The sequence below is a fragment of the Nothobranchius furzeri genome, chromosome 3 (genome assembly GCF_043380555.1).
Source record: "Nothobranchius furzeri strain GRZ-AD chromosome 3, NfurGRZ-RIMD1, whole genome shotgun sequence".
NCBI classification, from domain to species: domain Eukaryota; kingdom Metazoa; phylum Chordata; class Actinopteri; order Cyprinodontiformes; family Nothobranchiidae; genus Nothobranchius; species Nothobranchius furzeri.
The window spans coordinates 49352891-49368813 of record NC_091743.1 but is presented as its reverse complement, the minus strand read 5'-3'; the positions used below and the strand labels follow the sequence as shown (position 1 = coordinate 49368813).

The 15923-nt window shown below is 39.4% G+C and overlaps 1 protein-coding gene and 1 long non-coding RNA gene across 2 annotated transcripts; one reads left to right on the top strand and one right to left on the bottom strand.

Annotated features, from left to right (window-relative positions):
- Positions 1–375: 375 nt before the first annotated feature.
- Positions 376–3823, bottom strand: smug1 (single-strand-selective monofunctional uracil-DNA glycosylase 1). Its single transcript, XM_015959650.3, has 2 exons — positions 3382–3823; positions 376–1081 (listed from the first exon to the last, which is right to left on the bottom strand). The coding sequence occupies exons 1-2, from the start codon at positions 3682–3684 to the stop codon at positions 551–553; spliced, it is 834 nt and encodes a 277-aa protein (XP_015815136.3). The 5' UTR covers positions 3685–3823; the 3' UTR covers positions 376–550.
- Positions 3824–4058: 235 nt separating this feature from the next.
- LOC139068983 (uncharacterized) lies at positions 4059–6373 on the top strand. The gene is made up of 3 exons (XR_011520211.1): positions 4059–4196; positions 5959–6078; positions 6161–6373. It is a non-coding gene; the product is annotated as an uncharacterized lncRNA (long non-coding RNA).
- Positions 6374–15923: the final 9550 nt, after the last annotated feature.

The following is a 15923-nucleotide window of genomic DNA, read 5'->3' as shown; positions in this document are numbered from 1 at the left end:
CACCAGCCCTCAAATGATCAGAATGTTCGGTTCTTGTTTCTGATGTAATCTTATAAACCAAAGTCATGACTGATTTCTTTTGAAAAAATGACTCAGGTTGAAACATTTATTTAAACAGGAGTTTTTTTTATTTCAAAAGTATAAACCCTGAGCAACAAAAGAGCTGGCAAGACATTGTGTACAAAAAATTATAATAATAATAAAATGTATGCAAAAGGGAGAGTTGTATATTAAGCTGTACATTCATGTTGTTGTTGGATTATTTACAAGTTGAGAAGTTTCTAAACTTCAGTATAATCTGAGTTGAAGGTGAGAGGTAGAGAATATAATTTTACCAACATGTGAAACATGATAAAAAGCTGGAAAAGACTAGATGTTAATAATGTTTAGCATTCAGTAAAGGGTCAGTATAAATGCAGCATGTTTCTTGAGCGTCTCAGCTAACTGACTCAGACTTCAGACACTCATCAGCTGATAAATGACGAGCCTGGTTGGAAAAATCAGGTTTAACTGTTGAATAAATAAGAAATCATCGTTACACACAGGTTCATTAGCTGCTACTCAGCAGAGAGAGAACACCCAGTTCCTCCAGTTTGGCTCTAGCTACTCCTTCCCAGCCCTTATTGGCCAGCGGGTTTCTGGGTGATGGATGCATGATGCCTTCCACTCGCACATCCACACCTGCAGCAGACAGAGCTCGTCGCGCCCGCTGCTCAGCCACCCTCCCCACACCGATCACCATGGAAACGTTCAGGGCCTGCACAACCTGACACAGAGCGGAGTCACACAAGGACAGCAGGGCTTCTCGCTCAGCTGCAGGCAGCTCGGGCGGGGTCAGGTTCTTCCCAGTGGCGCTCATGAAAATCAGCGGGCACAGATTGTGAACGAAGCAGTGCTGGAAGAATCGTGTGGGTTCACCGCAGAGTTTTCTAAAGAACCCCCAAAAACGTGCCCCGCTCACTTCACTCTGAGTGCAGCTGAGGCCCGTGATCCGCCGCTTTGGGTGCTCTTCATCAGGACGACCCACCTCTCCCAAGATCTTCAGCCAGTCGACCACAGACCTGACCTCACCAAACGGGACCTTGTGGAGCAGAAAAGGGATGTTTAACACAGATTTAATCTAAACTGAAATCATAGTAACACAGGAAAAAAATTACATTAAAATGATTATTCTGCTTTACAATATGACTACCTTTATAATCAAATAATAAAAGTTATTAGTACACGTATTAATAAAGCTGTAAACGTGTTATAAATATCTCGGTGACTTGTTCGTGAGTGAGGGAAAGCTAGATCGGGAGACTGATTTGAGATTGACTCTCGATTTACCGGCCGATCTACGTTCCTATATCCTCACCTATGGCCACGAGCTTTGGGTAGTGACTGAACGAACGAGATTGCGGAAACATCGGCCAAAATTAGTTTTCTCCGCAAGGTGTCTGGGCTCTCCCTTAGAGATAGGGTGAGAAGCTCGGTCATCTAGGAGGAGCTCGGAGTAGATCCGCTGCTCCTCCACATGGAGAGGAGCCAGTTCAGGTGGCTCTGGCATCTGATTAGGATGTCTCCTTGGTGAAGTTTACTGAGTACGTCCAACCGGGAGGAGACCTAAAGGGAGATCCAGGCCACGTTGGAGAGCCTGTGTCTCGCGGCTGGCCAGGGAACACCTTAGGATCCTCCCAGAGGAGCTGGAGCTGGGGGGAGGAGGAGGAGGAGGAGGAGGAGGAGGAGGAGGAGGAGGAGGAGGAGAAGAAGAAGAAGAAGAAGAAGAAGAAGAAGAAGAAGAAGAAGAAGAAGAAAACATCATTTCTATAGCGCCTCTCAAGATAAAAATCACGAGGCGCTTCACAAAAACAAAAACAAAAGTAAAAATATAAAAAAGCATTTAGAAAATGTTTAAAAATATATTTAAAATGAGCAAAAATAGGCAATTGGGATTTTTAAAAAATGTTAAGAAAGAGAGAGAGTGAATAGGAAAGAGGGAAATCAGTGGATCCTGAGGAAGGTGGAATAGGTGGGGAGAGCAGAATAAAGAGAGAGTGGTGAAGAAGGTCATACAAAAGCCAGCTTGAACAAGTGAGTCTTCAGCTGCTTTTTGAAGGAGACCACTGAGTCCACTGATCTCAGGCTCAGGGGGAGAGAGTTCCAGAGTCTGGGGGCCACAGCAGCAAATGATCTGTCACCTTTGGTCTTTAGCCTGGTGCTGCACAATCAGTAGGCTTTGATCACTGGACCTCAGGGACCTGCTGGGGGTGTAGGGACTAAGAAGATCACCAATGTAAGATGGTGCTTGTCCATGTAAGGCCCTATAGACCAGAACCAGGATCTTGAAATGAACCCTGAAGTTGACTGGCAGCCAGTGAAGCTGGAGAAGAAGCGGGGTGATGTGGGTGTGTTTGGAGGACTTGTCAGAAGCCGAGCACAGGCATTCTGAACCACCTGTAGACGGTTCAGGGAGGTTCTGCTCAGACACGTGAAAAGAGAGTTACAGTAGTCTAAGCGTGAGGAGATGAAGGTGTGGAGAACAGTCTCAAGTTCAGAGCGAGACAGAATGGGACTCAGCTTAGCAATGTTCCTGAGATGGAAGAAGGAAGAGCGAACAAGAGAACTGACATGAGAATCCAGGGTGAGAGCTGGGTCAAAGGTCACACCAAGATTCCTGACAGAAGGTTTGGTGTGGGAAGCAAGCTGACCAAGAGAGTCTCTGACTTTGGGAACCAGCTTGTCTGGGGCACAGATGAGGATCTCAGTCTTATCTTCATTCAGCTGAAGAAAGCTCCCAGCCATCCAGGTTTTGATAGAGTCTAAGCAGGTGTGTAACAGCTGCAGCTTAGACATCTCATGGGGCTTAAAGGAGATGTACAGTTGGATGTAATCTGCATAAAGATGGTAGGAGATTCCTTTGAAGGAGCTCAGGATGTGCTGAAGAGGAAGCAGGTAGAGGAGGAAGAGCAGAGGCCCCAGCACAGAACCTTGTGGGACACCACAGGTAAGAGAGAGAAGTCTGGGCCTCCCTGCTTAGGCTGCTGCCTACGCAACCTGACTCTGGATAAGTGGAAGAGAATGGATAGATGGATGTTATCATGGATGTAATTTTTTGGGGGGACAGGGGGGTCATGTCCCCTCCACTTTTTACAAAGTCAAGTTTGGACCCCTGCACTCTTTACCATCCAAAAACAATATTATGATATATTAACTAGATACTGGTTGAGCACTAGGATCAAGCGGGAAACAACCGTTTGTGTTGAGCCTGTTTCCCATTAGAATGCACTGTAAATACACCTTCTGACAGCAGAGGATTGTGATGCATTAGGTATCCGATGCATCATTTATTTTAAATGTTTTATGAGTTTGTTTGAGAAGAGTAATCCCACTGCGGCTCACCCCGGTCTGCGCCATGCCGAACGGTCCAGGATTCATCCCCAAAAACAGGACCCTCTGTCCGGGCAGACAGTACTTCTCCACGTAGCAACGGTGGGTGTCCCAGGCGTAGTCCAGCGGGTTGTAAACGTAGCGGACCGGTTCGCTGAATGAGAGCCGGCGGAGGTGGGCGTTTAGCTCCAGCTCAGCCTGCAGGAACCGGGAGGCGGGGGTCCCGTTTGCAGCGTTGGAGACCAGACCCGGTTCTGGTTCTCCTCCAGCGAGTCCCTCCGTAAACGCAGCAGGGTTAGCTAACATAGCGAACATTTTCCAGAGTAAATAGGCTTTTCTTTGTTCAATTAACCCGCAACATTAAGTTACGTTTTAACAGCGTTTCTTTCTTTCATCGGATGTGTTCTTTATTTTCTGTTTTTTTAACCGAACCCAAACGGAGTAATTTCTTCTTCTATCCTGCATTCTGACGCTTGGAGGCCTCTGCTGCCCCCTGCTGCAACATCAGTGTAATTACAGCCAGTGACAAGAGTCAGGGCTGCCTCAAAGCATTGGCGGTTCTAGGGGCGGGGCCACAGGGGCACTGGCCCCTGCTGAAATATGATTGGCCCCTGTAGTGCCCCTGTCCTGTCACTCATCTGTCCTTTGTGCGGTGATGAGATTATAGGTGGATGCAATTCCGAGTCTAAACACTAGTGGCCGTGTGGCGCTAAGGAGCAAAATAGTGTGTGAAATCCAACAGAAGAAGATTTGAAAGATTCCAAGAAGGGAGAACTTTTCAACCGACATCGGATCTGATGAGAGTCCACGTTATGAGGAATTTGTTGGTAAGTCACGAATCACTGTTTACTCACAGTTGCCATGTAAGTCAAGTCTGACAATAAGTCCAATGGAAAGCAATGCCGACATTAGTTAAAGGTAATGTTAAAAAGGGCTTGTGAAAAAACGTTAGCCCTTGCTAATCCATGTACTTCTTTTGTAATCTGCATTTCGTGTGTTAATAGTTGGCACTGTCTGATAGAGAACATGAAAAGAAAGGGTCAGATACAGGCGGGAATTCTGCAGTTTTTTCCCAAGAGAGTGAGTGTGTCAGCTGGTGAAAACGAGCATGGAGAAATCAGAGAGAGAGCAGCAGGAGGCAGTAGACCAGAGGCTGGAACAGGGCAAGGGACCTCCATTCCCCCTTTATCAGGTCAGAAAGAATATAATCTTTATTGTGCAACAGTCATGTCAGATAAACACGAGAGACAGCCTCTTGTAGGACATACCATGCTGGGAAATCAGCGTACGTGTAATATAAACGCGCCGTGGCGGCATGGTGTTGCGGGAATTTTGTGGCATTCGTGCTGCCACGGTTGATACTAATATCACCGCAACGCCGGACTTGTGAATGCATATTACAACTTGGCGCAACAGAAGGGGGTATCATGATCACGTGGGCAGTTACTGCCGAGCTCCGGCCGGCAACTATATTGAAAATGAAAGTAAACATGGGCCGTAAGTTTGGCTTTTCTAAACAGAATCAGCTGAGATGATGGCCGGGGAGCCTCTCCGTAAGAGTTGAAGCTCAGATCACCAGAGACTGCACGGGGACAGACACCTTCTGGAGCGGCTTGTTAAAAAAGCTTAATGAGTGTGGCTTTGATCGCAATAAAAAGCAAGTTATGTCCAAGATAAACTGAAGTCCGTGGCAGCGCAGAGACCGCCCCCAAGCTCCCTTTTCACCGCCATCGCATAATCTTTTGTAAAAAGATCATGATTGCACCACATTATCCAGCAGGACGGACTGACCACTTATAAACGACCTAATGCTGCCCAGTGTGTTCTGCTTATAATTGAGGATAACCTTTTCCCATTTTATCTTGGAGCTGATCCAGTTAATGTGGAGTCATTTTCTTGCACAGAAAATTTGCATTGAGCTTTTTATATTTATCAGTAATAATTGGGTCAGTTATTCCAAGCACCAAAAATAAAGGATTATTGTTTAAATTGATAGAAGTTGTTAATCGTGACAAATCATTAGTGGCAAAGTTGCTTCCCTTTAGTAAATGATTTTACGTTTCTCAAAGCATCTTTCCATTCATCATCAGTAATGTTGCAGTTAAGTTTCCTTTCCCACAATTCCTTCAAGGTTTCCCTAAATTGTGACATTTTGATGTATTGTAAAATGTGTGGGAAAAGTCCTTGTTTGAAACACTGAATTTTCTAATTGGTTGATTAAGTAAGGTCAAGGTTAAGTTTTCCAAAGAGATTTTGTGTTTTGGATATTCCTTTGTTAGTCCAACTTTTCCTGCCATTATTCTAGGTAAAAATAAAAAATCACCATTATCTCAAATTTGTTAAATGATGTTATCTTGTACTAATGGCACATATGTTTACTGAATTCTTCCGCTTCATGGTGATGTGATTTACTATAACATTAACATAATGGATTTAAATTGTATTGGTTTCTTTGTCTACATCTACCACATCTCATCTTTATAGTCCAATCTTTGAAGTCTTCAATTTCAAATAAATAAAAATGTGGTCTCATAGAAAACAAAGTTTTGGCTGGATTTAGCTGGAGTTTGACATATATTTGTATTTTAGCTGCAAACTGGGACAAGACTCTCTCCAATTCAGACAACCAGAGTGAAGTTAATGACTCAACCTTCCATCCTGCTGGGCCACCAGAGTCACCAATCAATACTAATCCTGCAGGATCAAATGGTAAACATTGATCTTTGAAAGTAATAAATGCTTGTGTATGTATTTGGCTTATGTTAGATAATTTCTCATTTGCTGTTTTCAGACATCTTCCAGTGTGATGCACAGAATCCTGCGCAGACATCAGAACGGTGTTCTGTTCCAGTAGGACCTGGTGGTGTGCTTCTCATTTTGTAAAGGCTCTTTAAATTTAATTGAATTTTGCAGTCAGTCACTTGCAGATTCTGAATGCCATGAATGTTAAAGGTTGAGAGATATAAGCAACTGACTCAGACTTATTTAATTGACTTCCCACCAGACATTTCCCAGTCAAGAGCAGAAGGTCCTGTGATATTCTTCTGGTGTTTTTTCCACACACAAACATATTTTAACCTGATATTTGTGGCTTTGCAAAATAAATTGAATGCTAAAATTTCTCAAATGCTGTGTGTGGTTGTATTTTGTCAATGTACAGTAAAAATTGATGTACAATTGCATTGATGTTTTTCAACATGGTGTTGGGGTAAACTGTATCTACCATACAAAAACTGGGAATAGTATGCAAGTATGTTGGACTGTACGTGGCCCCTCTATAAATATTGTGGCCCCTTGATGGCCCCACCCTCAGAAAAATCCTAGATCCGCCACTGCCTCAAAGCAATGAGCGTGAGACACACGCATTTGACTGTCTTCACCCCAGCGATCTGTGTTTAACAGGATCAGGGGACTCTTTAACCTACCATGCCCAGAAAAATAAAGGGAACATTTAAACGACACAATGTATCTCCCAAGTCCATCACACTTAAATCAACTGTCCACTTAAGAAAATTGATTGACAATCAATTAAGTAGCAAGACATCCTTAATAAAGGAGTAGTTCTGCAGGTGGAGCCCACAGACCACTTCTCAGTTCCTGTGTTTTCTGACTGATTTTTTATTCACTTTTGAATGCTGCCGGTGCTTTTGCGTTAGTGGTAGCATGAGATGGAGTCTACAATGCACACAAGTGGCTCAAGTGCAGCTCAGGATGGCACAACAGTGTGAGCTGTGGTAAGGTTTGCTGTGTCAGTGTAGTGTCCAGGTCCGCCATGTTGCACTACAGACCGACAAGGTCCAGATTACCATCCACCACCTCATCACGACACGTCCAGGCGTTGTAGGGAGGTCATACAGGCATGTGGAGACCACACAGTACTGAGCCTCCTTCTAACTTGATTCAAGGACATTACATCAACATAAGATCAGCCTGTACTGTTATTCCAGTTTAACTTTGAGCATGACTCCAAATCCAGCCCTGCACAGGTTGATAAATTTGATTTCCATTTTGTGGTTTTGTTGTCAGCATTCAACTATGTCGTGAACAAAGGTATTTAAAAATATTTCTTTCACTCAGATCTAGGATGACCTTTTTCGTGTTCCCTTTATATTTTTTGTGCGTTGTAATTTAAAATACAATTTCATGAAATGTAACTTTTTAATATTCTATCCACAAGTACATTAAAGCCTGAATACACTCCACTAGGGACACTGGTATCGGTAAAAGGTTAACCGATACCAATGCAGCTGCCTGAAAGTGGCTTCACTGTAACTTGTCATTTCTGTTCACCTAATATTTTAGTTTTGTGATCATTTCTATTATATTTTTTATCCACCTCAGACTTTTCCTGATGAAAGCAGAGAAGAAAATTAAACCTGGATTCCAATTCATTGCTTTTTGTGTGTGTGTGTGGTAGAAGCATCGGTATCGGCGAGTACACAGATCCAAGTAATAGTATTGGGTCGGAAAAAAGTGGTATAGGTGCATGTCTACACTCCACAATTACATGAGTAACACACGACTATAAATATTTGAAAATGATTTGAAATATTTGAAAATATCAGATATATGTCCCACTACATTCTCAAAGACCATCGTTTGACAAATTACTGAATTGTCTAAAAGATGTTAAAAACGGGCCACAATTGAACCTTCTCACTTTAAATGACAAAAAGATGGAAATTGTCCTTTTTGGGGACCCTGGGCTGTTGCACGGGGTAAACAGTGTATTTGGCCCTTTAGGATCCTTTTGCGTGTCTCAGGCAAGAAATCTGGGTTTTCATTGATGGCCATTTTAAACTTGATAAACAGATAAGTTCTGTGGTCCAGAGTGTGTTCTTTCATTTGCGTGTTCTTAGTAAAGTCAAGCCCTATTTACCACTCAAAGACTTTGAAAAGGTTATACACCTGCTAATCGTGTCGAGATTAGACTACTGCAACTCTCTATATCATGGACTGGAGCAGTCGTCGATTCATCGCTTGCAGGTGGCTCAGAATGGGGCAGCCCGCTTGCTGACAGGTAGGAGGCGCAGGGATCACATAACACCAGTCTTACAGGCTCTTCGCTGGCTCCCGATCACTTACAGGATTCAATTTAAAATGCTACTGTAGCATCATCAAGGTTCTCTAATTTGTGGCAAAGGTCACATTTACCCAGTTGGGTCAAGCTGGGTCAAGCAGTACTTTTAAATCCAAAGATTAACCAAGGAGCGATGATGTCTGGAAGAACATATCACCTATCTGCTGCTGTTCCGTCCCAGGAGGAGGACACTTCAAGTTCAGGATGATAATAATTAAATGATAATATTAATAAAATATATTTGATTTTAGTACTGTTTATGAAAATCATCATAAATGATCACTTGGTTCAGTATATGTATTTTAATTACATGAAATGAATTTATGCGTTGGGTATAATAATGATTAAGATGATTATGGTTGATGGCAGTAAAAGATGTGTTCAGCAAAGAAGGTCAGTTTCACCTTATCCATCTAACACAGAGTCCAGATAAACGATAACTGCATCACATGTTTTGGACGCATGACCAAGCTTTCTTGCTGAGAGAGCAGGAGTGTCCTGAGAGCTATTGTAAACTAACCATCACAGCTTCACGTTCAGTTCTTGAACCAACATCACGGAGGAAGGGAACGCCGTCCCTAAACCTCTACCTGCTGTTTTGTCACGCCGTCAAGAATAGCTAAGAATAAACGAAACTTTAACCAGCTGACGAAAAAACTCCTGACAGAGTTATTGCTTTCTGAGTTAAGTTAAGACGAAAAACTCCTTCAGAGTTACGGACTTTGAGACGCCAATAGTTCATCAGTCGTGTGACCCACAGAGACAACCCAGGACTGATTTGGTCGCATAGAGGTCCTTCTACCATCCTCGTGCCCGGAGGACATCATCTCCACTTGACATCTCGGATCCAAAAGGGGGTCTCCGGAAACTGGGTGAGGTAGACACTATAATCGACAGATGACGTCCGATGCTGTTCTCTCTAAATAACTCAGTTAGCCGCAAAACATCATTTCCATCCAGAACGCTTCTTCTCTCTCTGAAAGAAATCTTCTGATAATTCCATTCACGCATCCAAACTCGTATTTCCAATTTAGCTTCCATCCAGCTGCAGGTTTGTTCTTTTAAAACAAGTTTAATATCAAAGCTGTTAAAAATTGTCATCCATGAATTGTCGTTTCAAATCGTAAAGTTTAAAATTGTTAGTAATAACATTTCTTCATTTTTAAACTTGCCTCATTATTGAAACGAAACAGAAAAGGTATAATATTTCTGGTTATTGAAAAGCAAAGATTCCTAGCTTCTGATTCAAAAATAAACTTTTGCTATTAAATTTAATTATTTAAATTAAACATTGATCCTTGGATTAAAATTAGACCAAACAGGTTGGTGTTTGAACTTAGATCGACTATATAAGTATCTGGGATATTTATACACGATCTAAGCCTTATAGGTTAATCTGATTGGTCATTCTCAGAATCTAACAACTGATAGCAAACAGTGTTGATTCTAGTGTGTAGTAATCTCTACACTCTGGGACGTAATTTTGGGGGGGGACGGGTGGGACATGTCCCCCCCACTTTTTCAAAAGGCAGTTTTGGTCCCCTGCACTTTTTTCCGTCCAAAAACAATGTTACGCTCCATTAAATGGATTTGGTTGAGCACTAGGACCGACACGGAAACCGGTTTACTATTAGACCCGCCCAAAAGCTAATCTATTGGCTCTGCTGATACTTGCTAACGTATTATTGGCTGTTGCTGCTGTCACTCAAGTTGGAAACAGTCAGAACGTGCTCACGTTGTTTTGCTAGTTTGGAGCCGCTAGAGAACACCGGTACTGAGTCACATCGTCAACTAGACGCTGTGAAATATCAGAGCTCAGCTCAGCTTCCATTACATAACATTTGAATAAGTGTTCATTTGTGAGTCTTTGGTAGTTAGGCACAGCCAGGAGGCAGCATGTCAAGAAAACGAAAAGTGGATATAAGAGACTTCTTTCAAAGTCAAAACGTAAGTTGGAACATGTGACAGACCTGCATTAAGCTCAGACTCACCTCCTCCTTCACACACATACTCAAAACTAACTTTTACAAACTCATCTCCTCCACATAACTGACTCCTCAGACACATTTTGTTCGTATTATTATAATAATTATTTTTTTATTGTTACTATTATCATCATAATTATTATTACTAGTAGTAGTAGAAGTGTAACTTCAAAACTTTTATCATTTAACTTTATTGTAAACTTATCTATTGCAATGTATATTTTCACATTAAAAAGCTCTGAAAAATGAACAGTATCATCATCGTCAACAGATTTTTTTAAGCTTAATGTCAAAGATGTACACTTTTCATTAGATTTATCTTATTTTTTCCATTTATTTTTTGTGTGTTGAAATGCAACAACTGTTTACACACTTTTAAGGGGAAAAACATATTTAATATGTTTTTATACACTCAAATGTTAGGGTGATGATCATGTGTAAAACATTAGTTCAGCATGTCCTCTAACACAGCAAATGAACAAACGGCCAGATCTCAGGAGGGACCGTTTATGTATAAATAATTTTTATACTTTTGAGTAGGCCTGGGAATGTAACAAATTTTGCTGGACGATATTTTGTCCAACAAATTGTTGATGATAAACGATATTGTCAACATTATCTAGACCAAAATAACCACTAATATAATGTTAATATATCATAATAATGCAAGTACACCCTTTAAAATGCAACAAATAAACCTTCATTTAACATTGAAATGTCCAGAACCAGAACTTCTAAATGAATAAAAATAACAAACAAAAATTGAATAAAAAAGGAATCTCACTCCCTGTTAGAAAATGTTGCACCAAAAACAATAAAAAAAACCCAAAACAATAAATACAATGGCCTATCCATTGTCAACAGCCAAAACTGCACTTCAATAATGAATGAATGAATGAATGAATGAATGAATGAATGATCAATTTATTCAGTCAGTTATCTTAAGATAATGTACATTAACATGTCATACAATTAGATACAAATACCATTTCTCACTAACATATGCCTTGTTTTTTATATGGTGTCTATTTGGTATATCATGACTGAATAGGTTTAGGCAGAAGCAATAGCTTATATAATTGCCTAACCTACTTACAAAACATTTTTTTAATTTCCCGCAATGAACCAACAACCCAAATAAAAGTAAAACACAAATCCATCCATCAACATCAAATTAATACTCTTCAAAAATATTTTTACTGATAAGTTTTTTAAGAACTGAAAGAGAAGTTGCTAATTTTAATTCTATTTTAGCCTCATTCCAAAATTTTACTCCCATTAGAGATACATCTCCTTTTCATGCCCTTTTTGGCTTTTTGTAGAACAAACATACATACACCTCTTAAATCATATTTACTTTCCCTCTTTACAAAGAACATTAGTATATTTTTTGGCAGAGCTGTTAATTTTACTCTAAACATAAATTGCATTATTTTATAATAATATAGATCTTCTAATTTCATAATCTGTGATTTTAAAAACAACGGGTCAGTATGAGCATAATAATTGCTCTTGTTCATAACTCGAATAGATTTCTTTTGTATAGATTTTATTTCATGTATATACGTTTTAAAAGTTGAACCCCATATTTCTATACAATATGCCATGTATGGTTGTATTAGTGAACAGTATATTAGACGTAAGGCCTTATGGTTTAGTATGTCCTTCAGCTTATATAATAGACCCAAAGATTTGGCAATTTTTCCTTTTATGTAATTTTAATGATGCTTCCAGGATAAGTTAGAGTCAATCACAACACCAAGAAATTTTATTTCAGACACTCTTTCACTTTCAGTATCTGAAATTGTTAATTTAAAGTCCCCATTTTTTACCTTCTTATTTCCAAAAATCATAAATTTAGTCTTTTTTATATTCAGTGATAGTTTATTTACATCAAACCAAGATTTGAGGATATTTAACTCTTTTTCGGCCTTCTTTAAAAGTTCTTTTATATCTTTACCTGAACAAACTAAATTTGTATCATCTGCAAACATTATAAATTTGAAAAAATCTGCCACGTTACATATGTCATTTATATATAAAGTAAATAATATAGGACCTATTACTGAACCTTGTGGAACTCCACAACTTATTTCTCTAAATCCAGATTTTATATCTTTAATTTGTACATACTGTTGTCTGTCTTGTAAGTAACTCTCTATCCAGGACTTCGCTATTCCTCGTAGGCCATAATTTTCCATCTTTTTCAATAATCTCCTGTGGTCAATGGTGTCAAAAGCCTTCTTTAAATCAACAAATATGCTAATAGAGAGTTCTTCGCTTTCACTTGCTTGGGCTATTTCTTCTACCATCTGCATTATCGCATAGGTAGTGGTTCTGTTTTTTCTAAATCCATATTGACTGTCACTTAATAATTTATTTTTAGTAATATATACGTCTAGCTGGTTCACAAATAATTTCTCGAGTATTTTTGAAAATTGTGGAATAATTGCTATTGGCCTATAGTTTTCCATAGAATGCTTATTTCCAGTTTTAAATGTTGGGATCACTTTTGTTATCTTCATAGTTTTAGGAAAATGACCTTTTTGTAGTGATAGGTTATATATATATGTCAATGGTCTCACAATAGAGAATATAACTTATTTTATAATTCCCATATCAATTTCATTTATATCTGTGGATTTTTTGTTTTTAAATTTTCTTACTGTATTCACAACGTCAGTCTCACTTATCTCATGTAGAAACATTGAGTTGATATTACTATTTATCAGATTATTAAATGTATCTGCATCAGGTGGGACTGCTATCTCATTTGCTAATGAGGGCCCGACGCTTACAAAAAATTTGTTAAATTCTTCCACTATATTTATTAGATCATTTACTTTATGATTTGAACTATTTAGAAAGTAGTTTGGCCATTCCAAAGTTGTCATCCTTTTTTGAATTATATTATTTAATATTTTCCACGTCCTACGAGTATCGTTTCTGTTTTTATCTAAAATTTCATCATAATATTGCTTCTTTCTGATCCTAATAGCTGTAGTTAATTTATTCTTATATTTTTTGTAATTGTCTTCATTTTCACTTGTCCTATGTTTGATGAATTTTTCATATAATACCATTTTCTTTTTACATGCCTTTAACAGACCTTCTGTCATCCACAGCTTTCTTTTATAATTTTTCTTTGATAATAAATAAAAATAATAATAGAGTTGTACATTTTTTAACTTTGATATATATATATATATATATATATATATATATATATATATAGAGAGAGAGAGAGAGAGAGAGAGAGAGAGAGAGTGAGAGAGTGAGAGAGAGAGAGAGAGGATGGAAAAATTATTGAGATGGGCACGTGACGTGTCAAGGGGTCTTTACATAACACCCCCCACCCCAAATCCGCACAAGCCTGCTGTGTCCCCCCCACTTCTGAAATCAAAATTTCGTCCCTGTCTACACTACTGATGTTTTAAGGCACAACACAATTTGGCCCCTCCTTATCTGTCAGAACTTTTAAACACTCGTGTCCCCAAACGAAACCTCCGATCATCCGCTCTACATCTACTATCTGTTCCCAAGTCTAGGCTGAAGTCTAGAGGCGACAGAGCCTTTTCTGTGGCCGCTCTGGAACAGCTTTCCCCTACAGATTAGGTCTGCTAACAGCCTTTCTGCTTTTAAGTCTCTTAAAAACCCTACCTTTTTACCCTTGCTTTTAACTGATTTTATCGTTAAGTACTTTTTGGGTCTACTGGATGGTTCTCAGTGTTTTATCATTTTATTTTAACTGCTTGTCTGTGTACAGCAATTTGTGCAGTCTCTGATTGTTGGAAATGTGCTATATAAATAAACTTGACATTGACTATTATATGCTGTTAAAAACATCCAGAGGGTGTCAACAAGGCTACCTTAGGTTTGGAGAAGCTCCTTTGAAGTAATAACTAATGCAGGTTGATATACTCAGTTGTCTGAGCAGCTTTTGAACCTTTTATTTTCCAGGGACGGTGCTTTGGTCCATCATGTTGCCAGAGATGAAATCAGATGTCAGCAAACGTTAACACGAGTTTACCCGTTGACATGAATGATCTCTTTTCAAAATACTTAACAAAAACAAGGACATCATTTGACCTGAAAATTGATTTTTTAATCAACATTTTAATTTTAAATCACATTTTTCTGTCACATTTTTGTTAGAAAAAAAAACATACAAGTCTTTTACAAATTCTTTATTTTAGCATAATAGTAAGAAGCCTCTCTCCAGATTTTCATACAGTTGAAACTAATTGGATCACAATGGTACATATTAGTAAGCCCATTTTACAATAATCAGTAACATCTTTAGGAAGTTATTCTTATGCACTCTTTTTCCTACACAAAATAATCAATATCAAGATCCCATCTTAACTGAGGACCATAACTCCGCATGCAAGACTAATAAAAGAAAACAACTAATCTGTGATAGCTACTGTTATGCTGCTGTTCATCTAATACCATTATCAATATAATTTACTACAAATACCAGGGACTGTATAAGATAACAGAACATTTTCCTGTGGTAATACATCCCATAATGTCAAAAATTACAGAACATACCGGGCTCCCAACTGTACTGATCCAAACTGTCCCATTCACCTTCTGGGTAAAGCTGAGCAGAACAAAGGCTTTGTCTAAAACTAAAATCTAGATTAAAGGGGGGAGGGAAAAAATCCTAATTTTCTCTCATCTTCTTCCTTTCACTCCAGTGTAGTTTAATCAGAATAACAAAAAAGGTCCTTGAAACAATCATTCATATGAGATTTGTCTGAAAACAAAACAAATTTTTTATAAACATGATTTCTATTGCATTTTAACAAAAGTGATACTAAAAATAATAAATGACAAACAGGTTTTACTAAGAGACAGTTACTATATACGGTATTGCCCTTTTGCCTTTTTCTCCCTGCATGTGCACACACTGGAGACGTCCCTTCCAGAGTGGGAATAGTGTTTCCTAAACTTCTCTGTTGGGACGTGAAACCCGTCACAAAACCCTCCCAGCACAGCTCTGGTCTGCTATCAAATCATCATGAGATGTAATGAAGAATGCAGATCCTCCCCCAGAGGCAGAAGACATGTGGACGCTGCAGGTTTGTGATGAAAGTGCTCATCTTCATCAGCATTGGTTTGATGGGTTAGTGGATTGCTCCACATCTTTAACTCTGCAGCAGAACCCACCCTTACCTCCACCTGTGATAACGAGCTCATCAGAAACCAAAGGAGTCACGTTTGAAGCAGCTCTTGTGGGCTCTCTGACCGGAGAGGGATCTCCACTCAGGGTCATCGTTACAGCGATCGCTCCTTAAGGCCACCGTTAGTGTGCAGCAGACCCAAACTCAACGTGGGAGGCCTTTGGGACGACACGCTGCTGCTGTTAGCAGTGACATTAACTTTAAATATTCGCTTTCCCATCAAGTCCACCTCTCAACAGGAGAAAGCAGTTCAGCACCGCCGTAGCCGTCAACATTCACAAACCTCGACAGCTTTAAGGA

What these genes read in the sequence shown, in the direction of transcription:
- smug1 (XM_015959650.3), bottom strand. Translation starts at nt 3,684, where the DNA reads ATGTTCGCTATGTTAGCTAACCCTGCTGCGTTTACGGAGGGACTCGCT. An exon ending in TCGGCATGGCGCAGACCGGG is followed by an intron (nt 1,082 to 3,381) that starts GTGAGCCGCAGT and finishes CTGCTCCACAAG; the next exon opens with GTCCCGTTTGGTGAGGTCAG.